General features: G+C 41.3%; 1 protein-coding gene across 2 annotated transcripts in view; it reads right to left on the minus strand.

Moving 5' to 3' along the window:
- The window catches only part of SPAST (spastin), a 64,129-nt gene that overhangs the window by 4,003 nt on the left and 33,190 nt on the right, over nt 1-26,936 (minus strand). For both annotated transcript variants that reach the window (XM_083176232.1, XM_083176231.1), the window contains 10 exons: nt 26,761-26,894; nt 25,082-25,175; nt 20,445-20,519; nt 20,177-20,248; nt 18,164-18,239; nt 16,513-16,604; nt 16,263-16,342; nt 4,841-4,883; nt 3,003-3,082; nt 861-931 (listed from right to left, as the gene is read on the minus strand). In XM_083176232.1, the coding sequence (XP_083032358.1) occupies nt 861-931; nt 3,003-3,082; nt 4,841-4,883; nt 16,263-16,342; nt 16,513-16,604; nt 18,164-18,239; nt 20,177-20,248; nt 20,445-20,519; nt 25,082-25,175; nt 26,761-26,894 (817 nt within the window). The remainder of the gene's footprint in view (nt 1-860; nt 932-3,002; nt 3,083-4,840; nt 4,884-16,262; nt 16,343-16,512; nt 16,605-18,163; nt 18,240-20,176; nt 20,249-20,444; nt 20,520-25,081; nt 25,176-26,760; nt 26,895-26,936) is intronic.

Consider the following 26,936-nt stretch of genomic DNA (forward strand, 5'->3'; position numbering starts at 1 on the left):
ACAGCAAAACTTAAAAAATGGAAAAAGCAGCAGGGAAACACAATATGTATGGCTAGCAAAATAACAAGGTTGTGGTTTTAAAAGAAATGAAGTCTTAGGAAAACCTACTAAAGACTACAAAATCTTAGAAGCTAATAACTTCAAATTCCCTTACAGAACCGGAAAAATGTTACCAATTACAAATTCAGCAACATGCCTTAACTTCACTGCTGATGAAACGTCTCGAACGGTTAATAATGAGGCATATTCATATCATTTCTTTCAGCAGATTTTGATACCTTCAAATTTGCATATAAAAATAAAACTATGCACAGACAATGCGGTGGCGACCGTTGTGCATTCTACTTTAACACGCTTAGAATATAATGTGACCTATGAGCCTGATTCAGACCTGTCCGCTAGGCTGCGTATGTTCACTGCCTAGTGAACAGGTAAACACCGCCGCCAAAAGCCTGCCCAAACCCCCTCCCCCCCCCCCAAAGAATCCTCTGTCTAACATGCGATGGTATTTGCTCGCTAACACATCCCCTTGCATGCGGCCAAAATCAGTGTACAAGCTGCCCCATGGGCAACCAATCAGCTGCTACCTATAATTTTATAGAATGTACTTGATAAATATTACTTTAAAAGCTGATTGGTTGCCATGGGAAACTTTCCACTCTTCACTGCTTCCTTCTCCCCCCCCTTCATTCTATGTGCACATACAGCAGCAATCTGATGTATGGGTTATGCAGAGCGTTAGTGGTGTAGGCTATCTTGGTTATTGCTCCTTATTTTTGCTTGTTGGCATTGGACTTCTATTCAAATAGAACAATACATGAGATTTGCTGCCAGCGTGTAAAGAATGTAACCACACTTACCTCGTATAGGTCCAAGTGCAGCATCTTTTGCCAGTGCTGTAATATCACTGCCCGAGTAACCCTCAGTCATTCTAGTGTCAAAGAATAAAAGAATTACACAGTAACCTCGCTGACAGCTGATCTATCACCAAAACCTGCAGCGTTTTCTTGCAAAGTACAAAAAATATCCACACTCATAACTAGAGAAAACACTATATAAATCCCTGGACACCATGTCGGAAGACTACAACTCAATACACTAACAAATAAAAGCACAATGTTTCTGGTACTAGGGCAAAAACAAAATATGATGTTCCTTGTTTTGTCATTTTTTATTGCTTGCACAAAATGTGCGCACATATTAAACAAATCGGTACCTAGCAGAATGCACAGATGGCTGAGCTGCTTGTAGAGCCATTGCTTAATATGGATGTAACTGCTAACAATGGCATGTACATTCATAGCAGTCTGTAAGTGATCGTAATATCATAGGATAGAACAAACCTATCAGTTTCTACATATGATTTTATAGAATGTATCTGATAAATTCCAGCAAGAAGCCGACTGGTTGCTATGAGCATCTACAGTAGTAGGCACGTTTAAGAAAACGCACAGCACGATATGGTGTAACTCTGTGCTCCTGCCCCCAAACACACTGCAAGCACAGATGCTGGGGATAGAATGAGAATTGTATAAAAAATAGTTGAGGATCCTTCTCCTCCTTGTCTGTACCCTGGTGTATGACAGCACTCTCAGTCCGTGCCCTCTGCCATCCTCCTGGCGAAGATGTTTGGTTACACAGTAGTCACACTGATCGGCACCACAACATCAGAGCATGGACATGGTTACAATTTTCAACACGCACTAGGCTGACAGGTTCGATGTCGACAGGTAACATTAGGCTGCAGGGGAGGGTTAGGCACCAGTTGGAGGGATTAGGGGTAGAATGCTCCCCAGAATGGTGCATCATCATAGGGGTATACGGTCATTGGAACACCAGCAGGATGGTCGACAAGCATTAGGTCGGCACCATTAGGTCAACATGGGTAAGATCAACATGGTCATTCGGTCGACATGGTGTTTTTTACTGTTTTTTGAGCCAAAATGCGCCAGCAGGCGGTATTTCATGTCCTATCATCTACTCGGCGTGGTGTGAGAATAAAATAGTGTGCTGAGCAAAGGGGACGCGGCGCTACGAATTAGTGTTTATGTTGACTGTGTTGACATTCTGGGTAAATTTTAAAAAAAAACATGGAAACTTTTTCAATGTCAACCTTACCCATGTCGATCTAAAGACCCTGTCAACCTAAAATCATGTCGACCTTCCTGCATGTCTACCTTAATGGTAGTCGACCAAAATGCTGGTGACCTAGTAATCCATACCCATCATAGGTATGACCAGGAAATGACTGTCGCATGGCCACCAGGAGCCAGAAAACCACACTGGGACCATTGCTACTGACCAGAGAAGGTAAAAATCGCCTAAACCATTAGGGAACGTCTGACAACAGTTCATTATGTCCATCGGATGACTCAATAAGTTTAGGTATTTTTTTAGTAGAATTTGCTTTGCTTCAATTAAAATGCAGATTTTCAAAGGTTGAAAATTCAGCACCTAATGGAATTATTCCTTGCTTATCCTCGTGTTTTAGTCAAAACTGCAGGCATTTTTAGCCAATGCAATTTTGAATGAAAAAAAGCAAAAATAAACATTGGTGGGAAACGGTTAGACGAGGCCAAAAATGGACGCAATTGAATAGCAAATTCCATGTCTTTCGGGCTAACTGAAAATAGGGAGTAATTTAATACCCACTTAGATGCACATTTGTGTAAAAAAGACCATGCAGTGCTCAGTGGGGCTCACTTATGCCAGGCGTATTGAGGCTAGGTGTATGAGGACACATTTGTACATAAGGAACGTATTTTATCCAGGACACCTTAAAATTTCCCAGGGAGACTTCTACCAGCATGCACTGCAAGGTCATAGGGGACCATAGTCCAGCACCAAGTTACTCCAAACTAAAAAATAACCATTTATATTGCTCTCCTAAATCACAACAGTTAGCAGCTACGGGTCTTTTATACAGATGTCAGAGAATGCAATTTACAGGCAAAACAGGTGATACTGCATGTACAACCTGATAATAAGGTCACATGACTTACCTAGCCAACTGGGTCAATTCTTTTTGTGTCAGTGGGCTCCCCTGTTTACTTAATAGATTTTGTAGAAGCACAAGCCTGGTCTATACAGGAAAGAACAAAAACATAACCATACTAAAATGTACTGCTTAATACAGATACAGCAGGGAGTGTATAATACCACTTATTAGAAATTTTTGCATATACTGTATAATAAATTGCCATGTTCACCAAGCAATTAAAGTACAGGAATTAATTCTAATTCATACCGACAACATAATAGAATTAATATAATTTACATAATTTCATGAATATATGACCTAGTATATTCATACAGGCATACCCAGATACTGAATTTTTTATGCATGTGATAGTTTGCTACCAGTTGGGGAATACTAAAGTATTTTATTTGCGAGTGTCAGTCACATGTGCACCAACCAAGATATCGGTGAAACATGTACAACCTTGTGAAACAAGATTGTTACCACCTTCTAACCCAAGCTTTGCTATGTAACAGATACAGAGGATAAGGAGAACCTCGCCTTTGCTGCACGTTATCTCTGCTAACAAAAACACCAATAAATTACCTCTATAATACTCATTCAGTTTCTGAGTATATCCCACTACCAGAGGAAAATACTAGGACATACATTTGCAAAAATCCATTAACTGTGCCAAAGATGAGTAGAAGTGGGATACCTAATGCACTGGTAATACATTAGGGAAAAATCCATTAACTGTGCCAAAGATGAGTAGAAGTGGGATACCTAATGCACTGGTAATATTATACTTTAAGAAAGAAAAAACACTTTCTGAAAACCTTAAAAATTCCAAATATTAACGATGAGGGGTATTTAATGATGTCAAGATTTTGTGGTTAACGAAAAAAGTTGGACCTACCTACAGTATTCAATGTGGCCATCTTCAGACAATTTTTTCCACCGATGCAGGTTCGAGTTTGTTAAAATTTCAAATCTGCATCAGCGGAAAATAGTCAAGAAAGGCTGAAATTTTAACTAAAAACATGTAAATCGGCGAGCAACTCACTGAACCCCGTGTTTTTTTTATTTTTTCAACAGTCGAGAAATAGGTACTTAAAATTAAGTTGAATGTAAATTGGACCAGAAATAGTTGAAAAAAGTGCAGATTTTCCGACTATCGAAAAATCGGCACGGATTGAATACCCCGTAAATCGGTTGCATGATTTAGTGTAGTCTAATTTTTTTCAAAAAGGGGGTTGGACCATAGATATTATATTTAAGAAAATATTATTTGCATATTGAGTAAACTATAGTGCATTATTTATGTGACAACCAGAGAAATACAATCAATAAACAGATGTATAAAGAAAAAAAAAAAAGGAGTGTGTTAAAAACTTTATCCCTTCCATTCGGTTAATAACATACATATCAGGTTAGACAGCATGGGGGTACACATCAGATAGTGTAGATATCAGTATGCCTTATTCTTTTGCCAGATTTTGATTAGTGTTAAGCATTTTTTAAGTTAAACATGACATTTAGGATTATATGTAGCCAAAGGAAGAAAAACAATGTATTACTCAGTGGTATCTGGTATTATAAAGTAGAATTTGAGGCATCTAGCATAGACAGATAAAGTAGACTAATCCTGTGAGGAATAAAAGTACAGTTAACAAAATTTCGCTGTCAGATTTCGCAAATACTGCTGATAACAGAAACAAAATACACCTCAGAATTTGACGGCTGATAAGAACCATCTAGTCTGCCCCTTTTTTAAACAGGTTACCTCAAACCATATTTGGTTTATGTACAATACTGTTACAGCACATCAGACAGAAATATAAAATCTTCACTTGACCAATAAAAAAAAATGTTGCATACCTCTTCATTAGGTAACGAGACATAAACCCTTTTAGTGAATCGTCTGCAAAAAATAAAATATATTAACAAGTTAGTACGATGAGAACATTTGTTATATACAGTAATTCTATACTGTCCATCATGAATAAATACCACACAAAAAAGTATGTTCTTTATTTTCCTTCTCACACAGCTTGTTTGTATAATGCCATCAACAACTGAAATAATAGAAGGCAATCATCTATTTCAGTTGTATCACATGAAGAATACAAAATGTGCAGCTGCATATCTATTAAAGTAGTTGGAAAAATGGGGAAAGGGGGAGGGGATGGGGGCCAGGTGCACAGGACTAATTTGCTAGCAGGTAAGAAGGTTAAACTCCAGTCAACATGTGAGTGAGTAAATTATGTTATAATCTCGTTGTGGAGGTGCTCCCGGGGAGTATGGTAAGTACAATTGGAAACGGGTTGATATTCAAGGGAGGATATCAGGAAAGAAACTCCCGGGTGGGGCACTGCCTTCTATAATATAAACGTATCAGTCTAAAATATCAACTTTATTAATACTAAAATTGATCCTGTTAATGGATCAAGAGACGAACATGAGACGAGGACATACAGATAACATGAATAGAAAAAAATTGAGAAAAGATCGTGAAAATATGATATCTGGGTCTGAAAATGGGCTAAATGCCTCTGTTCAATATGGCTGTAATATCAGCGTATTCCTGTAAAGGATTATTTCAGACTAAGCACGTCTTCAATTAACCATATTGGTTATCATAAGCACATATCTAATAAATGCGTAACAAATGGCACACTGTCTGGCAGTACAACTATTGTACTGCCAGAGAGTGTGCCATTTGTTACGCATTTATTAGATATGTGCTTATGATAACCAATATGGTTAATTGAAGACGTGCTTAGTCTGAAATAATCCTTTACAGGAATACGCTGATATTACAGCCATATTGAACAGAGGCATTTAGCCCATTTTCAGACCCAGATATCATATTTTCACGATCTTTTCTCAATTTTTTTCTATTCATGTTATCTGTATGTCCTCGTCTCATGTTCGTCTCTTGATCCATTAACAGGATCAATTTTAGTATTAATAAAGTTGATATTTTAGACTGATACGTTTATATTATAGAAGGCAGTGCCCCACCCGGGAGTTTCTTTCCTGATATTCTCCCTTGAATATCAACCCGTTTCCTATCTATTAAAGTAACTGGAAAGCTGGCTTCATATTTTGCCATACGAACGATATACAGTAGCTAATGATATTCCTTTGAACTGCCCATTACTCCTGGACAAACAATATAGTGCACACACTCTTAACAGGTGCCAGATGATGTCCCGACAGTCGGGATTTGGATGGTCAGTATACAGACATCAGAATAACAACTGTTTAAATGCCCGACAAATCGGGATACCGACCGACGGGGGCTATTCTCCTATGTGGGGGCCCACAACCCCCTAGAGGTAGAATAGAATGTGTGGTGAGCAAGTGGCTTCTTTGCGCTCATCCCCCTGCCGGACTACTGGCAGTCGGGATTCCGACTGTCGATCTGGCATACCACACCCATAGTTAACAATATTGTTCCACAACCACATCCATGGGCATGATGTCGCTAACAAGATAGTAAGGATTTGATGTGTACAGATGGGGGGGCGGGGGTTGGGGGCGGCGGCATTAACAACCTATGGGAGTGTGCACCTTTAACCCCTTCCTGACAGAGCCAGTTTTTGCGTTCCTGACAGAGCCCTTTTTTTCAAATCTGACATGTCTCACTTAAGTGGGGATAACTTTTTTTTGCTTTTACTTATCCCAGTGATTTTGAGATTGTTTTTTCGTGACACATTGTACTTCAAATTAGTGGTAAATTTGGGTCGATACAGTCTGTGTTTTTTTGTGAAAAATACCAAAATATCGTGAAAAAATGGAAAATTTAGCGATTTGCAAAATGTTAAATTTTCTGCTTGTGAGACAAATAATCTTACCACTCAAAATAGTGAATAACTAACATAGACCATATGTCTACTTTATGTTGACATCATTATTTCAACTTCCTTTTAATTTTTTGGGACACTAGGAGGCTTACAATATGAATAGCAAATTCTCAAATTTTCAAGAAAATTTCAAACACTGATTTTTTTAGGGACCAGTTCAGTTCTGATGTAACTTTGAGGGACTTGTATGTGAGACACCCCCATAAATGATGCCATTTCAAAAACTGCACCCCTCACAGTATTCAAAACAGCATTTTGGAAGTTTGTTAACCCTTTAGGTGTTTCACAGGAATTAAAACAAAGTGTAGGTGAAATTTCAAAATTTCTTTTTTTTTGCAGATTTGCAATTTTAATACATTTTTATAAGGAACACAGTACATTTTACTAGAGAAATGTGACTAAAAATTGATTCCCCCAATTCTTTTGTTTTCATAAATATCCTATATGTGGCCCTAGTGTGCACGGTGACCAAACCACAGGCTTCATAATAGAAGGAGCACCTACTTGATTTTGGAGCCTCCTTTTTATGAGATTATTTTTTAGGCACCATGTAGGTTTCAAGGCACCATAAGATGCTAAAAGTTAGGAACCCCCCCACAAGTGACCCCATTTTGCAAACTACACCCCTCAGGGAATTCATCTAGGGGTATAGTGTACATTTCAAACCCCCAGGGGTTTCACCAATTGTGGTACAACTGGGCAGTGAAAATGAAAAATTATTTTTTTTACACAAAAATGCAGTTCTGGCTCCAAATTTGTCATTTTCAGAAGGTATGAAGGAGACAAAGCACCCCAAAATCTGTGCCCCAATTTCTCCCGAGTACGGCAATGCCTCACATGTGACCAAAAAATACCAGTTGGGTGCATGGCAGGACTCAGAAGGGAAGGAGTGATTTTTGGATTTTGCAGCTCAGATTCTGGTGGAATTTTGGTGGGTGCTATGTCGCATTAGCAAGACCCCCCAAGCACCAATACAGTGGAACCCCCCCACAAGTGACCCCATTTTGCAAACTACACCCCTCAGGGAATTCATCTAGGGGTATAGTGTACATTTCAAACCCCCAGGGGTTTCACCAATTTTGATACAAGTGGGCAGTGAAAATGAAAAATTACATTTTTTTACACAAAAATGCAGTTCTGGCTCAAAATTTTTCATTTTCAGAAGGTATGAAGGAGAAAAAGCACCCCAAAATCTGTGCCCCAATTTCTCCCGAGTACGGCAATGCCTCACATGTGACCAAAAAATACCAGTTGGGTGCATGGCAGGACTCAGAAGGGAAGGAGTGATTTTTGGATTTTGCAGCACAGATTCTGGTGGAATGAATGGTGGGTGCTATGTTGCACCAATACAGTGGAACCCCCCCACAAGTCACCCCATTTTGCAAAGTACACCCCTCAGGGAATTCATCTAGGGGTATAGTGTACATTTCAAACCCCCAGGGGTTTCACCAATTTTGATACAAGTGGGCAGTGAAAATGAAAAATTACATTTTTTTACACAAAAATGCAGTTCTGGCTCAAAATTTTTCATTTTCAGAAGGTATGAAGGAGAAAAAGCACCCCAAAATATGTGCCCCAATTTCTCCCGAGTACGGAAATGCCTCACATGTGACCAAAAAATACCAGTTGGGTGCATGGCAGGACTCAGAACGGAAGGAGTGATTTTTGGATTTTGCGGCTCAGATTCTGGTGGAATTTTGGTGGGTGCTATGTCACATTAGCAAGACCCCCCAAGCACCAATACAGTGGAACCCCCCCACAAGTCACCCCATTTTGAAAACTACACCCCTCAGGGAATTCATCTAGGGGTATAGTGTACATTTCAAACCCCCAGGGGTTTCACCAATTTTGATACAAGTGGGCAGTGAAATTGAAAAATTACATTTTTTACACAAAAATGCAGTTCTGGCTCGAAATTTTTCATTTTCAGAAGGTATGAAGGAGAAAAAGCACCCCAAAATCTGTGCCCCAATTTCTCCCGAGTACGGCAATGCCTCACATGTGACCAAAAAATACCAGTTGGGTGCATGGCAGGACTCAGAACGGAAGGAGTGATTTTTGGATTTTGCAGCTCAGATTCTGGTGGAATTTTGGTGGGTGCTATGTCGCATTAGCAAGACCCCCCAAGCACCAATACAGTGGAACCCCCCCACAAGTCACCCCATTTTGAAAACTACACCCCTCAGGGAATTCATCTAGGGGTATAGTGTACATTTCAAACCCCCAGGGGTTTCACCAATTTTGATACAAGTGGGCAGTGAAAATGAAAAATTACATTTTTTTACACAAAAATGCAGTTCTGGCTCAAAATTTTTCATTTTCAGAAGGTATGAAGGAGAAAAAGCACCCCAAAATCTGTGCCCCAATTTCTCCCGAGTACGGCAATGCCTCACATGTGACCAAAAAATACCAGTTGGGTGCATGGCAGGACTCAGAAGGGAAGGAGTGATTTTTGGATTTTGCAGCACAGATTCTGGTGGAATGAATGGTGGGTGCTATGTTGCACCAATACAGTGGAACCCCCCCACAAGTCACCCCATTTTGCAAAGTACACCCCTCAGGGAATTCATCTAGGGGTATAGTGTACATTTCAAACCCCCAGGGGTTTCACCAATTTTGATACAAGTGGGCAGTGAAAATGAAAAATTACATTTTTTTACACAAAAATGCAGTTCTGGCTCAAAATTTTTCATTTTCAGAAGGTATGAAGGAGAAAAAGCACCCCAAAATATGTGCCCCAATTTCTCCCGAGTACGGAAATGCCTCACATGTGACCAAAAAATACCAGTTGGGTGCATGGCAGGACTCAGAACGGAAGGAGTGATTTTTGGATTTTGCGGCTCAGATTCTGGTGGAATTTTGGTGGGTGCTATGTCGCATTAGCAAGACCCCCCAAGCACCAATACAGTGGAACCCCCCCACAAGTGACCCCATTTTGCAAACTACACCCCTCAGGGAATTCATCTAGGGGTATAGTGTACATTTCAAACCCCCAGGGGTTTCACCAATTTTGATACAAGTGGGCAGTGAACATGAAAAATTACATTTTTTACACAAAAATGCAGTTCTGGCTCAAAATTTTTCATTTTCAGAAGGTATGAAGGAGAAAAAGCACCCCAAAATCTGTGCCCCAATTTCTCCCGAGTACGGCAATGCCTCACATGTGACCAAAAAATACCAGTTGGGTGCATGGCAGGACTCAGAACGGAAGGAGTGATTTTTGGATTTTGCAGCTCAGATTCTGGTGGAATTTTGGTGGGTGCTATGTCGCATTAGCAAGACCCCCCAAGCACCAATACAGTGGAACCCCCCCACAAGTCACCCCATTTTGAAAACTACACCCCTCAGGGAATTCATCTAGGGGTATAGTGTACATTTCAAACCCCCAGGGGTTTCACCAATTTTGATACAAGTGGGCAGTGAAAATGAAAAATTAAATTTTTTTACACAAAAATGCAGTTCTGGCTCAAAATTTTTCATTTTCAGAAGGTATGAAGGAGAAAAAGCACCCCAAAATCTGTGCCCCAATTTCTCCCGAGTACGGCAATGCCTCACATGTGACCAAAAAATACCAGTTGGGTGCATGGCAGGACTCAGAAGGGAAGGAGTGATTTTGGGATTTTGCAGCACAGATTCTGGTGGAATGAATGGTGGGTGCTATGTTGCACCAATACAGTGGAACCCCCCCCACAAGTCACCCCATTTTGCAAACTACACCCCTCAGGGAATTCATCTAGGGGTATAGTGTACATTTAAAACCCCCAGGGGTTTCACCAATTTTGATACAAGTGGGCAGTGAAAATGAAAAATTACATTTTTTTACACAAAAATGCAGTTCTGGCTCAAAATTTTTCATTTTCAGAAGGAATGAAGGAGACAAAGCACCCCAAAATCTGTGCCCCAATTTCTCCCGAGTACGGCAATGCCTCATGTGTGACCAAAAAGTGGCAGGACTCAGAAGGGAAGGAGTGATATTTGGATTTTGCAGCACAAATTCTGGTGGAATGATGGTGGGTGCTATGTCGCATTAGCAAGACCCCCAAAGCACCAATACAGTGGAACCCCCCCACAAGTGACCCCATTTTGCAAACTACACCCCTCAGGGAATTCATCTAGGGGTATAGTGTACATTTCAAACCCCCAGGGGTTTCACCAATTTTGATACAAGTGGGCAGTGAACATGAAAAATTACATTTTTTTACACAAAAATGCAGTTCTGGCTCAAAATTTTTCATTTTCACAAGGAATGAAGGAGACAAAGCACCCCAAAATATGTGCCCCAATTTCTCCCGAGTACGGCAATGCCTCACATGTGACCAAAAAATACCAGTTGGGTGCATGGGAGGACTCAGAAGGGAAGGAGTGATTTTTGGATTTTGCGGCTCAGATTCTGGTGGAATGAATGGTGGGTGCTATGTGGCATTAGCAAGACCCCCGAAGCACGGTGAAATTATGAACCTAATATTCCATAGATGTGTGGTATATTTTAAAACACTCCTTTATACATAGGCCGGGTTTGTCGGGGCAAGTGTCACACTGGAAAATAGTTTGCTTTCTTATTCCCTTTTTATAGCAAACTTTGCACCTTTTTTGTGTCCTGCCCTTTTTTCCAGTGGAGGGGATTTCATCAGGAAAATGCTGCCCTGGTACAATACGGGGGCCAGTACTAGAAGTACTGGGGCCCTCTGCCTGCTGGTTCCCAAATATTAGGCCCTTTATGACTTCCTCTTGAAAGTGCATAAATGTCCCCCTCTGGCCGGTAGAACGGAATAGCACGTAAGCGTTATACAGTGCCATCTGGATGATATACACGGCCACCTTCTTGTACCAGATTTTTGTTTTCCGCAGGGCACTGTACGGCTTCAGTACCTGATCTGAAAGATCCACTCCGCCCATGTACCTATTGTAATCCAGGATACAATTAGGTTTTGAGGTGTGGGTACTGGTACCTCGTACAGGGACGGAGGTGGTACTGTCTCCGTGAATTGTTGTCAGTATAAGGACATCCCTCTTGTCCTTATATTTGACCAACAACATATTTTCGGTGCATATTCCCCTGCTTTCACCCCTTCTCATTACTTGGGCAATGTGCGTTTTTGGGAGGCCTCTTTGGTTCTTGCGCACAGTACCGCAAGCTGCTGTACCTCTTGAACCAAGGGCCTTAAACAGGGGGATGCTGGTGTAAAAGTTATCCACATAGAGGTGATAACCTTTATCCAGGAAGGGGTGCAGTAAATCCCAGACAATTTTCCCACTAACACCTACGAGGGAGGGGGGGCATTCTGGCGGTTCAATTCTTGAATCCTTCCCTTCATAAACCCTAAACCTGTGGGTGTACCCTGAGGTGCTTTCACACAGTTTGTACATTTTTATGCCATACCTTGCCCTCTTACTGGGAAGGTACTGGCGGAATTTAACCCTTCCTTTAAAATGTATAAGGGACTCGTCGATACAAATAAATTTTTCAGGGATGTACACCTCTTCAAATTTGGCACTGAAATGATCAATGACCGGCCTGACTTTGAATAGCCGGTCAAAGGTGGGATCATCTCTGGGTGGGCACTGTGCATTATCGGTGTAATGTATAAATTTAAGAATTGTCTCAAATCGAGTCCGGGTCATGGCCATACGGTAAAATGGAGTACTGTACAGAACATCTGTACTCCAATATTGCCTAATTTCTGGCTTTTTTACTATGCCCATATGAAACACCAGACCCCAAAACGTCATCATCTCTACTGCATCTACAGGGGTCCACCTAGCAAATGATGACGTGGGGTTTTGAGCAATAAACTGCTGGGCATATAAATTAGTTTGGTCCACCATTAAATTTATAAAATCATCAGAGAAAAATAATTTGAAAAAGTCAATTTCTCTGAGACCTGTGGAATCAAATTGGATTCCTGGCATGGCCAAAAACTCAGGAACCTGGGGCTCAAAATTGTCTGGTGGTGGGGTCCATACGAGATCAATTATTGGGGGGGGGGGTCTCAGCTGCTCTACGGGGGCGTCTTTGAGGGGGTCCCTCATCACCAGAGGAGGAAGAGGAGCTTAAGGCGAATCCTTCAAATTCCCCGCTTGCATCACTGGCTGTGTCAGAGTCAGAAGCAAGCAGGGCATATGCCTCCTCCGCTGAATACATTCTCCTGGATGACTGGGAGGACATTTGGGAGGACATTTGGGATGCCATTTTTATTTTTGTGTTACTGGTAGTGAAATGTTTCAACACGTGTATAGTGTAGGGGGGGGTACAAACTTTATTTCAATCCGGGGGGTATGTAGTGTGTAGTGTGTATGTGGTGCAGAAAAAAAAAATACTTTATACCAATAAAAAAAAAAAAAATGAAGGGGTTAAAAATAAAAAATTTAAGGGGTTAAAAAAAAAAAAAAGGTCCTGCGCCAAAAATTGAGCACAGATGTTGGTCAGTAACGTCTGTCACTGAACAGCGCTCAAAGGCAACAGGAATTTGATCAAAAAAAAAAAAAATATAGATCAACCCTGTACCGAAAAAGATGATCAGTGATGTACGTCACTGATCAGCGCACAGCGGCCACAGGACACCCACAAAATCACAGTGTGTGTAAAAAAAAAATTAAAAAAAGACCCCACAGCACACACACAAAAAAAAAAAGGTGATCAGTGATGCGACACTGATTACCAGTGAGGTGCAGCAGGTGCACAACCTTTGGTGCAACTGACAGGTATATATAAAAAAAAAAAAAACCTCTGTACCCCCAAAAAAGTTGCTGATCACCTCAGATATAGTGATCAGCACAAAAGGCGGGGGCAGCAGACAAAAAATTTAGCACTCTCTATCACTCTCTGTCACTATCTCTCTCTATCTCTCTATCTCTCACTATCTATCACTCTATGACACTGCAGCAGCAGCACTGACAGGTATATCTATATATAAAAAAAAACCTGCGCCCCCAAAAAGTTGCTGATCAGTTAATTTATACTGATCAGCACAAAAGGAGGGGGCAGCAGTCAGTTATATCAAAAATATATAGCACAATCTGTCACTATCTCTCTCTATCTCTCTCTCTCTATCTCTCTCTATCTCTCTATAACTATCACACTGCAGCAGCACAAAATATAGCACTCTGTCACTAGGCCTCTCTATCTATCTCTCTCTCTCTCTATCTCTCTCTATCTATAACTATATCACACTGCAGCAGCACAAAATATAGCACTCTCTGACACTATCTCTCTCTATCTCTCTATAACTATCACACTGCAGCAGCACAAAATATAGCACTCTGTCACTAGGCCTCTCTATCTATCTCTCTCTCTCTATCTCTCTCTATCTATAACTATATCACACTGCAGCAGCACAAAATATAGCACTCTCTGACACTATCTCTCTCTCTATCTCTCTCTATCTCTCTCTATCTCTCTCTATCTCTCTCTATCTCTATCTCTCTCTATCTCTCTCTATCTCTCTCTATCTCTATCTCTATCTCTCTATCTATCTCTCTCTCTATCTAGCTAGTACACTGCAGCAGCACAATTTCACAGGAAGGCACAAGTAGTAACAGGATCCAGGAAGCAGTGATGAAGCAGCGATCAGGTAAGTATGGAGCAAGCTATGGAGCAAGGTTCTGGTCAGTATGGCGGCAGGGAGGTACGGTGACCGCACTGCACGCTATTCCAGACCGGAATGGCGTCTGCAGTGCAGTCACCGTTAGTTTAAATCCCCCTCCTTGGCTGTGATTGGTCCGTCGACCGACGGACCAATCACGGCCTTTGGGGGCGGGCGGGGTGCGGTGGGGTGACACCAGTGTCACCCTTACACCCCGCGGTGATTGGTGCTGTACTTTACAGCACCAATCACCTCTGATCCCGTGTCACCGGCGAACGTTATTCGCCGGTGACACAGGAAAACGCTGTAATTGGCTGTTCACACTGAACAGCCAATCACAGCGATCGCCGACGGGGGGGCGGCATCGCAGCCCCCCCTGGGCATGCACGGACATGTCTGCTGTCAGGGACAGCAGACATGTTGAAACTGTCACCGCGTCTATAGACGCGGTGACAGTTAAATGCCATGACGTACATTTACGCCATGTGTCGGGAAGTACTTCCCGACCATGACGTAAATGTACGTCAAATGTCGGGAAGGGGTTAACAACAAAGGCAAATTCCTTCTCAAATGGACAACACCATGTGCACTGCAGGTGGGGCAGATGTAACTTGTGCAGAGAGAATTAGATTTGGGTGGGGTTTTACTTCAAAGTAAGATCTATATTGCAGTGTAAAAATAAAGCAGACAATATTTTCCCTGCACAGAAACAAAATAACTGACCCAAATCTAATTCTCTCTGCACATGTTACATCTGCTCCCCTGCAGTGCACATGGTTTTGTCCATTTTGAGAACAAATTTTTACTGTGATCAGATCTGAATAAGGGCCATAGTGTGCACACACTAGTCAATATGAAATCTAATAATATTAACAATATCGTTATTGTGCATATAGTTAACTATTATCGTCTAGAACCAGTATTTGTCAAATGTAACCTGAGCTTTCAGATTATAAACCTGGGATTCTTACTTTATGGTTCCTAACCTCTGAGGAAGGGACATTGGGTCCCGATACGCGTTGCAGCAGCAGCCTGGAGTGTGTCACTAAAGGTGTATCTTGACCAGACCTGAACTTTGAAGCAGCTGGGACCTTTGGTTTTTCCGGAGAACCGGAGTCATTCTAGGATAACAAGACCTTCCTACAAGCACTTTAAACACCAGAATCTGGTAAACCTCCACCTAAACTTTTTTCTGTTTATAGCAACAGGGTTGCTTAATATTTGTTTTGTGTGATTTTGCCTTTTAATGAATGTTATAAATAAAATGTTGTGACAATATCACACTAGGATATACATTCTATTTTTTGCATACCGCCATCAAACAAATTTATGGTGAGCCTCTAGTTAGGCGAAGATACCAAGGATAAGGAGAGTATTTTTCTGTTTATTATAAATCTGTACCCTCACTGTGTTTTCTTTTGGGAACGGTGCCAGCGCACAAGATCACTTATTCTTTGTATTCACTCTGCTGCAAGACTACCAATTAAATTAGTGCTATATTAGAATAGATCATTTGGGAAATAACTAATTTGGCCATACCCCAAGTCAACTAGATTTTTTGAAGTAAACAAAGCAATAAAAAATTACAGATGGCGACTGCAAAATTTAACACATATCCAGGTTAAGAAAAAAAAAAATAAGTGTGACAGCCCCATGTTTTAGCATCACATTTATCCTTCTATAGACTATACATTTTTTTTTTTTAATAACCAATTACACAATTTCATGATGCAAATTGTTAATTCATACAGAGAAAATGCAGATAAACTGAGAATTAGGTACTTTACACATGTAGAGGATTATTATGTGACTATTATTCCAGTGTCACACCATTGCACTAGTGGGTACCTGAGAACTGCATCGTCCAGCTCCTGAGGTCTGTTAGTTGCTCCCATGACCAGAACCCGGTCATCACCTCCAGACTGTACCTACAGTCGGCAAAGGGTAGGAAGGGGGAAAAGACATTAATAGGAGTAATATCAGTAAATGCATTAATAGCACTGTCTGGAATTACATATAACAAAATTCAATGTGGAGTCTTACTACTAACGAGCAGTTTCACAGTACTTAAAAATGACAAGAAGCATCTAATACTTACTCCATCAAACTCAATTAAAAATTCTGTTTTTAATCGTCTGCTTGCATCATGTTCTCCTTCTCTCCTCTCACATAAAAGGCTGTCAACCTCATCTGTAATGCAGATATTGTGTAAAGTGGGGTATAAAATATTTTGGTCACCAAAAAAGACTCACAAATATTGCTTAAGCTGGCCATACACTAATGCAGTTGATTAAGTAGGGTAATGATAACAGATCACAGACAGGTCCCTGGAAACACACCAATGCGTTTCGCTGTAACTTCAAGGACAGCTTTTTCAAGGCACCTTGAAAAAGCTGTCCTTGAAGTGACAGCGAAACGCATTAGTGTGTTTCCAGGGACCTGTCTGTGATCTGTTATCATTACCCTGCTTAATCATCTGGACTTGCACTTTATCCCCATATTTGGGAATTTATCCCTCAAGCACCATTGCACTTTAGAGAGGATCCCTACTCCATCTTGGTCCTCACAGACTGGGACACCTCCAGAGAACTATATGAAGACTTTCAATTGGAGCACCATTTCCTATATTTATACAGCCGCACCTTAGAGAGGATACCCAAAGCCACCAAGTCCCCCCACAGAACTGGGACACCTCCAGCAGCAAACAAAGGATTATAAATTGGACTCCTATCTTCTTTCTCCAACAAGTGCTGGGACTATTTGAGTGACCAGAGCAGGTTATTTTCCAATTATCCACAGCCAGGTCTACATGCTATAATTCTCTTTTAATTACCTATATTAAGTGTTTTTTATTTGTCATTTTTTATAATAAATGTGTTGTGCATTATAACTTGATTTCATCATTAAAAGAGCGCTGCATACCCCCCTCTTTTTTCTGTACTCTATTAAGGGGTCTGACTAAAGCTGGGTACACATATATACAATTGTCGGGCCGTTCTTCCGTTCTGGGTCGGACAGCCGTTCAATTGTTTTGGTGTGTATGCTGTCCCGTACGAGCGATAAACAGCAAAAAACTGTCTTGACCGTCCATACTCGGTCGGTCGACGGTTCTTTGCTGTTTAATTTTCATCCGACAGGACGGCCTCATATCGGAACAAAAGTGCAGTGTGTACGCACGTTCGATCGATATGCTGCCGTCCTTGCGACTATACTGCCAAAGCTGGAACGCCCATGTGGGCGTTCCATAGCTACATGATCTCTCCCACAGATATAGTTAGTTACACTATAATAAGTACATTGCATTCAGAACGCACACTTGAATAAATCATGTGTGGAGGTGACAGGGTTAATGTAGTTCACGGAGGTGCGGCTCCGCTGCTCATGATATATAAGGCTGTCACAACATAAAGGAATATGAGAGGCACAAGCAGACAGACAATAGCCCTTAAAATGGCTAAGGACAATACAAGGCACAGTTGCTAATATTTCAATATGCATTACATAATGTGACACACACGGAGCACCAAACTTCTATAAAGCCGGGTATGCGACTAGTCAGTTTGGCGGTAGTCACCCTGCCAAACTGCTATAAAGCCGGGTATGCGACTACAATGTGACTACCGCAAACTGACTATACTCCGGGCATACCACCCAAGGGTTTAATATGCAAATTCCCTAAATAGTAGGCATTAGTTAAAGGTAAGATTGTGATATAAAGTGCTTATAAAACATTCTACATTAGTTCTTACCTATGAAAATAATAGATGGTTGAAGTTCTCTTGCTACAGAAAAGAGCGCACGCACTAATTTTTCCCCTTCTCCTACCTTAAGAGAAAGAAAAAAAAGCCACATTAGCACCAACACAAAAATAATCCATTATGACAGCAATAAAAATACAAATAACACAACAATTAAATAAAATTATACAAAAGTAAACGGTCATTTTGAAAATCCATGACTATGGGAAGTAATTCAAATAGCGATAGCATTGCCAGATTAAGCGATGAAGATATAACAGCTGATCTAATGTGAGTATATAAATAATAAAAAAAAAAAAAAAAATCTACTGGACTACAGATAAGCGGTTGATCTATTTGTTTATTAAGGCTCCTTGTTGTTTTTTAAGGTGTGTAATTGGAGTGCACTTTTCACGGCAAGATGAAAAATTTAGAAAAGGAATAAGGGGAAAAAAATGAGAATATACACAAGAGGTAGACACATGAATAATCACCCAGTAAAATAGAGTTAATAATATTAATATTTCAGGAAGGCGTAAATAAAAAAAAAAAAAAAAAAAAAAGCCTATACCCGACATCATAATAATAAAATTTAATTTGCACATTAGAGTGAATATATGGAATATGTTGATGCAGACAAATCTGTAACACATTAAAAATGGAATTTAATAGGCACGGTAAAATGAATGAATAAATGGAACACACTGATACAAAAAAAAAAAAAAATGAAAGAAAAAAATAAAATTGGTTTATTTATTTATTTATTTTTTGCTGCACGATAATAATAAAATGTAATAGGCACGCAAGAATGAACAAAGGGATCTAACCTAGGTAAATAAAATAAGTAGTCTAATATAGTCCAACATTAAGTGACGTATGGATAAGTCTTGATCGTTGATTGAAGCAGCTGTATAATTCTAAGCACTATATATCAAAACCTTTTGAAGATATAGAGATGACCGATGTAAATGTTGTATTGTTAGTTTAAGTATGTAATGTAATGTTATGTATTTTAATATGTTCATGTACTGTTCCCTTGTACTATGCTATATGTTTATGCGGAAAATAAAATAAAGAATATTGAATTAAAAAAAAAATAGCGATAGCATGCCACCGAGCATGAATTATTGGCTGCGCACATTTCTGGCATATAAAGCACCTATAACAAAACTATGTCTTCTTCTAGGGGACGCAAGGAAAATTGATACAAGTTGCTGGTCATGATGTGGCACATTACGGCTTTCACTATTTTTGTAAAAAATATTTAGTCTTGCCTCTCAAATAAAACTGAGCAGAGGGAAAGGAGGAGACCCAAAGGCTCACAGAGATCATTGATATTTAGGGGGAAGTTTACTAAAATGGGAGTTCTATTTTACATGGGATGGTGCTATGGGCAACCAATCAGAAACTCCCATCTTAGTAAATTTCCACCTTACAGTGGTGCATAAGCTGCACAGTTTAGTGGATTAAACAAAAAGCAGGTGGGCAAACGGGCCATGCTCTGCTTTCCCCAGTCATCTGGTATGAGCCATAAGCACTGTACCTGCTTTTAGCCAAAGGGATCAGTGACCCCTATGTGAGTATTAGTCTCTTCTAGATTTTCGGTTCTGAGAAGGACACTTCAAAGCTCACAAACTTAATGTGTACATACACTTACACGATTTGGCCGTTTTTCACATGACTTCGACCCAGTGGGCCGCTAAATCGTGTAAAAAGTGCCATATTGTGTAAGTGTATTGCATTAGAATGACTTCAAATAAAATTAGAAAACAGAATATAAAATATAAAAAAAAAAATGATCAGCTTCCAGTTGCTCAATGATTGCAACAGTTCTTAGAATGACTATGTACACCCATGATGATCTTATGATTTCAGACTACCTTAACCAAACCGATTAGTTCAACTAGCTAAACATGGATAATAGACGGATGAAAGTATTTAAAGAGATGACTGACAAATACTAGATTTTGTAAGAACTTTGTAACCCAGCCTTGAGCACAGATTGAGCAGGACAGTGACACTTACATACTTGGAGGTGAGACTGGCTGCACTTATGTTAAAAAAAGTTGCATTCGATTCAGCAGCTACAGCTTTTGCCTAAAACAGAAAAAAAAAAAAGATATGTTACAGGAAAACAAAGTGATTAAAAGGAAAATAAAACAATATTTTTTGTAATCGAAAATGTAATCGTACCGAATGTCTATCATGCACAAGACTCATGAGAGCTGGAAATGCTAGAGACTTGGGGAATGACCAAGCCAAAATACTAGTACTACAAAGATGTATTTCTCACCAGCATAGTCTTTCCATTTCCAGGCGGGCCAAAAAGCAATAATCCTCGTGCAGGAGCTCTCAGTCCAGTGAAGAGCTAAAAGCAAAAACAAAGATTTGATTTTTCTTTTGTTTTTAACAAATAATATCACTAATATAAATAAAATGGCTGCTGTCTACATAAATAACTTACTCTATTAATAATTAGGCCAGTTATTAATAATTTTATAAAGTATTACCATTTAAAACCACTTACATAAGTCACAGCTTGAAGTACACGGATGTATAAAATGATAGTAAGCAAAGTGGATAAAGCTACCGAGTGCTAGAAAAATAACTTTTTGGTCCGCTATGTTGCTGTACAGTAAACATTAAAACACATAAAATTACTGAGGTAATGCTTGGGAGTTAAACCTGTTTTTTTTCTATATTTTGTATTATCAACGGGGAAACTATGAGGCTGATTCTCAGTTGTGAACAAAGAAAAAGGAAATTTGCAACTTGGCAAACCTATTGTAAAAAAAAAAAAAAAAAACACAACATTTTCCTGAGAGAATTACAGTTTTCCACCTAAATCACGGGCCCAACCCGGAATTTTGAGAACTGTTCCAACCTGGTTTGGACCCAGCTACAGGCGCTAAACTTCGGGCTCAACCCAGAATTTTGGGAAATGTATCAACCTGGTTTGGACCCAGCTGCAGGCGCTGTTTCCACCGCACTTCGACCCAGGTTATTCCAAAGCCAACCCCGTTCCCACTGAACCCAGTAATGGCACATTTGTACTCATCACCTGGATTACTTCACATCTCATGCCCCTTTTTCCACCAAAATCCCAGGTCTGACACAGGATTTTGAAAATGGGTCAGATGCGGCTTCAGACATCCTTTCCACTGCACTTTGGCCCAGGTCATTCCTGAGCCAGCCCTGTTCCCACTGAACATCTATTTGTTTACAGTCTATCTTTTGAGCTTTCTCAATATATGAAATCATGACAAGATTAGTACAATTTGCACATGCTCTGAGAAATTACACATCTGTCCTGTCTTGATCTGCAGCCGTTCTGACATTTAAGGATCTTTTGTCTTATTAATTTTAAAGGATTTTATTTATAAAATGCGTGCCCATAAAAATGCTGAGTGTACCCCTGCAAAAGTAGGCGTATCAATGCCTGCTCGGGACGGGAAGCTGAAGTCACATGATGTGCCCAGGCTGACTTTTTCTAGCAAAGGCAGGAGAAATCATTTGATGGTGAGCGACCACAGAATGATTTCTCCACCTTTCGGCCAAATGCAAGGGGATGTGTTAGTGTACACATCCCACATGCTAGTGAGGGGATTTGATCGGCAGGGGAGGGGGGGGGGGGGGGGCGCGGCGTTTGGCAGGGTGGCATTTACCTGTTTGCTAAGCTGTGAACATACGCAGCCTAGCAAACAGGTCTAAAATCAGGCCCTTGATGCCACAGTGCCTTTCTTTTAACATTTCCTTTATTCTCAGGAACAAAGTAAAAGTCAATTGGGCTAGATCAGATGTATAGGGCGGGTGTATCAACAATACAAACGCCTTACAAACAATCACACTAATAACAAAAACGGATTCAGTATGAAATCCCGATGGTCAAAACCCCGACAAGGTCAAAATCCAGAATGGGTCAAAATCCCGACATAGAATTTACAGGTGAAACAGTCTACATGACTTTCCGTCAACAGGTGCGAGGTCGACATGTTTTTTTTCACCCGAATGTCGACACAGTCGACATGGACACAGTTGGAAGTGAACCGTAGCCCCTTGCATAGCTCGCAATGCTTCGGGCATGGTGCCTCGCTGCGCTCGGCATACTATTTTATTCTCCCACCACGCCCTAGTGGATGGTAGGGCATGAAATACCACCTGTCGGCACATGTCAGCTCCAAAAAAACAGTGAAATAACCCATGTCGACCTTGCACCTGTCGACGGAAAGTCATGTAGACTGTTTCACCAGTACAATCTATATGTCGGGATTTTGACCCCGTCGGGATTTTGAACCGGTCGGGATTTTGAACCGGTCGGGATTTTGACTGCATCAAACAAAAATGGTATGAACATTGTTTTGACTTTTTAAGACAGACAAAGTTTTTGATTGTCTTATTATACGGACATTATTTTCAAACAGAAGTGAGAGAGACCTTCTTTCCTATGGGGGAAATTTACTAAAGGAAATTTGTAAAAAATAGGTGTATTTGTAACCAGAAATACACTTATTTTTGACATTTACTATCCCGAAAATACGGCAATTCGTAGTCGTATTGATGTGCGTAGTCGTGCCAAGCTACTAATCAGTCTGTCTTTGACACTTAAAAGAGCAAGTGATGAGATTAATGCAAATATTGCTCAACTGCAAATAGAGCAGCAATAAAATGCACCCGCTGCCAAAGCAGTTTCTTTGAACAAATAACTTTGTTGCGAACCAAGCAATAAAATTGCCTATCAATGAGACTTTGAGTCTAAAAACCATTTATTTGTTAATATAGACACATCTAACTATAGAGCTGCCAAAGCAGTGTGTCCGCAAATAGAGCAGCATAGGAAAGGGAGTCTCAATAAAGGATTATACCTGTCGATACAGACTTTCTGAACTATACATTTGCCAATGCAGTTTTTCTGCAAATAGAGCAATATACTCAAAAGTGCCAAACGGAAGACTTAAGGCCCCCATACATAGAGCCGACTTGTCCTAAGGACAAGTCGGACCCTATTCTCCTCCGAGCCGCCCGGCAGCTCCCCGGGAGGCTCACCTACAATGAGGACTTTGATGTGCCATTTTTTACATGTGATAAATCGCATGCGATTTATCACATGTAAAAAAAATATCAGGGAGCTGCAGGGCGGTGAGGAGCAGTGGGGGCGGGTGGCTGGGGAGGAAGAAGCAGTGGGGCAGCAGCGCGTTACCAGATTGGGGCGGGCGGCGGTGACCATCAGTGACAGACTGACAGTGTCACTCTCCACTGTCCAGCGCTAGCGGGCGGGCAGCCGCGGCTATTACATCTTTAAAATAACGTGTCAAATGACTCTCCGGCTTTTGATTGGCTGAGATAGAGCACTCTCAGCAAATCAGCGGCCGCGAAGGGAGGCCACTGATTGGCTGATTGGCTGAGAGTGCTCTATCTCAGCCAATCATTAGCCGGGCAGTCATTTGACACGTTATTTTAAAGATGTAATAGCCGCGGCTGCCCGCCCGCTAGCGCTGGACACTGGACAGTGGAGAGTGACACTGTCACTGATGGTCACCGCCGCCCGCCCTAATCTGGTAACGCGCTGCTGCCCCACTGCTTCTTCCTCCCCAGCCGCCCGCCCCCACTGCTCATTACCGCCCCGACTGACATACATCGCATGTTCCGCCGGTCCGACCCCTGGGGCCAGGTCCGATACGCACGGGACCGTGCATCGGACCCGACCCCATGTCATGAAGAACCGATTTGGGCCGATTTATCGGGCCGATTGATCGCAATCGGCCGAAATCGGTCCAAATCGGGTTGATGTATGCCCACCTTTACTCTTTTCAGTCTTTTTCAAAAGAGCAGTACGGTACAAGCTTATATATAACACCATTGTCCTGACAGCATTAGAGATATTTTTGGTAAATAACATTGGGGCACCGTGCAGCAAAATTGAACAACACCATTATCCACACAACAAGGGCTTTTAATTCTATTGTATTGTTTAATGTTTGTATACTTTAATGGTTTGGTTTAAAATTTCATTCAAACGGTTTTAACAATATAAAAATAAAAGGTACATTTTACGTATATTTTCATATTTCACTTTAAAAGTGCGCCAGCAAAAAAGACAACCCTTTTTTCTGTCCTTCTTTCTTGTACCCATTTATTGTCTTTGGCAGCACCCCCAACTTTGGTTGTACTGTAATCTAACCCAGAAACTAATATTTGGGGACCATCACAACGAACCTTCATATATCTGGTGCAGAAGCAATTCCAAAACCCCTTTTCCCTTTCAAATACATGATGACACAGCCCATAAGGTCATAAGGTTTCTGCTGTTGCTGGCCATCCTGATCTCGCATTGTCCGTGACACTTTCTGGAATGGTCCCAGTGAGCCATCTAATATGTTTCGTCATTCTAGGACAACTTTTTCAACCTTATTTATATCGACCTAAAGTCCAACTACGAAGTCTGCCCACATGGCTTTTTGCAGAGACAGCTGGGTATAGTCAACATCCACCAGTTGAAGTGTTCTTCTGCACCGGAAGTTTGATACTGGGCTTTCACTGCAGTGCACATATTCGCTGTGGCACACAGGTCATGCCTGTGCAGTCAAATTTTAACTGGCCATTAACAGCGTGAGTTAAACCTTTGAGTGCCAACATTGCGGTGAGAGATGTGCAAAATATCTGCTAAAAATGCTCACAGCAACTGTTCTTTTTCGGTGCAATATTTAACTAAACCTCAATTAATTGCCTTCAGATCATCTGCTGGGATTCATGTTCGTCGACTATGACCCTGGCATTTTTAGAAAATATTTTGCACATCTCACAGCAACATTGGCACTCAAAGGGTTAATCAAATCAAGATTCAAGTTGTCTAGTGTTTTATTATCATAACAATCACATGCATTTTCTATAAAGCTACAAATAGCTAATAAATGTATAAAACAACCACAGTACCTCAGGGCGAATAGAGGGTAGGATTACAATTTCCTGCAGGGCTTGTTTAGCCAAATCTTGGCCAGCGATGTCTGAAAATTTGACAGATGGTCCACTAAAAAGACAAAGTACAGTTTTAAGAATAATAATGCAAAAACATTCACATTGTACATGAAGGACCGTTCTAATGAACGGTGGAACAATCTCTTTCCATCCCACATTACAATGCACCTGGTTGCACACAATACTTTCTGGTTGGCTGCATAGCACTGCCGACCAGAAGAGGTGGTATGTGACTCATGGGAGCGTGTAATCTGCCATACGCACAAAGCTATATGCGCGATTTGCAGTTATACAGCAAATAATGCAAATATTACATTAAGGTTTACCCGGCCTTAGATCACTACGCCAGCAATGTGTTTACACTGTAAAGTAACAGCATGAATATATAAGAAAAATGGTACTCTTTACCTAGCACGGCGCCCGCGAATGGCATCGCGGTCATCGGGGGTAAAAAATCGCGGGCATCGCGGCCATCGCATGCACTAAAAAAACGGGTGCGACGCGATGCCCGCGATTTCCCATAGGGATCAATGTTAAAAGTGTCAATGGACGCGATTTTTGTGTTCAATGCCCGCGTTTGTCCATAGGAAACAATGTTAAATGGGCCACAGAGCCCTAATAGTCCCCCTGAAGTCTGAAATGGCCCCCACAATTGTTAACGCCACCCCACGATCAACGTGAACCCGAAGCGTGGCGAGCGCAGCGAGCCCGCGAGGGGCGGCGGTACGCGTCCTCCGACCTTTTCATACCCCCACTATCCACGTCGGCGTGGAGTTGAGAATAGAATAGTGTGGCGAGCGCAGCGAGCCCGAAGCGTGGCGAGCGCAGCGAGCCCCGCGAGGGGACGCGGACACCTGTGAAGCCCGCGAAGGGACGCGTTTACCTGTGAAGGTATCCGCGTCCGCTCGCCACGCTTCGGGCTCGGTGGCTCGCTGCGCTCGCCACACTATTCTATTCTCAACTCCACGCCGACGTGGATAGTGGGGGTATGAAAAGGTCGGAGGACGCGTACCGCCGCCCCTCGCGGGCTCGCTGCGCTCGCCACGCTTCGGGTTCACGTTGATCGTGGGGTGGCGTTAACAATTGTGGGGGCCATTTCAGACTTCAGGGGGACTATTAGGGCTCTGTGGCCCATTTAACATTGTTTCCTATGGAAAAATCGCAGGCATTGAGGCATTGAACACTAAAATCGCGTCCATTGACACTTTTAACATTGTTCCCTATGGGAAATCGCGGGCATCGCGGCCATCGCGTCACACCCGTTTTTTAGTGCATGCGATGGCCACGATGCCCGCGATGGGCGCCGTGCTAGGTAAAGAGTACCAGAAAAATTTGACACAATTATATTTTTTATATATTTCTGGAGAAGTGATAAAGTGCCCAGTACTTTATCAGACTTTTTAAACCCAGCCTGTAGCTTAACGGTCAGGAGATGATTGGCTGGTGATACAGGTCCTTTATCACTTCTCCTCCCTTATCACTGCTTCATAGAAAAAGAGGGTGGGATACTCTATAGAGGTCAGGGCTGGTCAGCACTGGAGAAACAGAGATAGGGGCAGAATAGGTGGTGACTGTGCACCATAGACATATGAAACATACTACATACATAACTTCTTGGCACAAATGTATTCACTTACCTGTCCACAATTTCATTAAGAATCAGATTAGCAAGGTTGCTATCTACATTTTTTAAATTCTTCATATCTTTTTTCCTTAGGCCTGTAGTTGGTGTTGTTGGCTTATTTGGTCTAGTATTTTTTGCTCCAGCTACCTTTAAATGAAAGGAGGGGGGGAAAGGGATCTATATAAGCAA

The sequence above is a fragment of the Crinia signifera genome, chromosome 3 (assembly GCF_055691185.1).
Source record: "Crinia signifera chromosome 3, ASM5569118v1, whole genome shotgun sequence".
Lineage (NCBI taxonomy): Eukaryota > Metazoa > Chordata > Amphibia > Anura > Myobatrachidae > Crinia > Crinia signifera.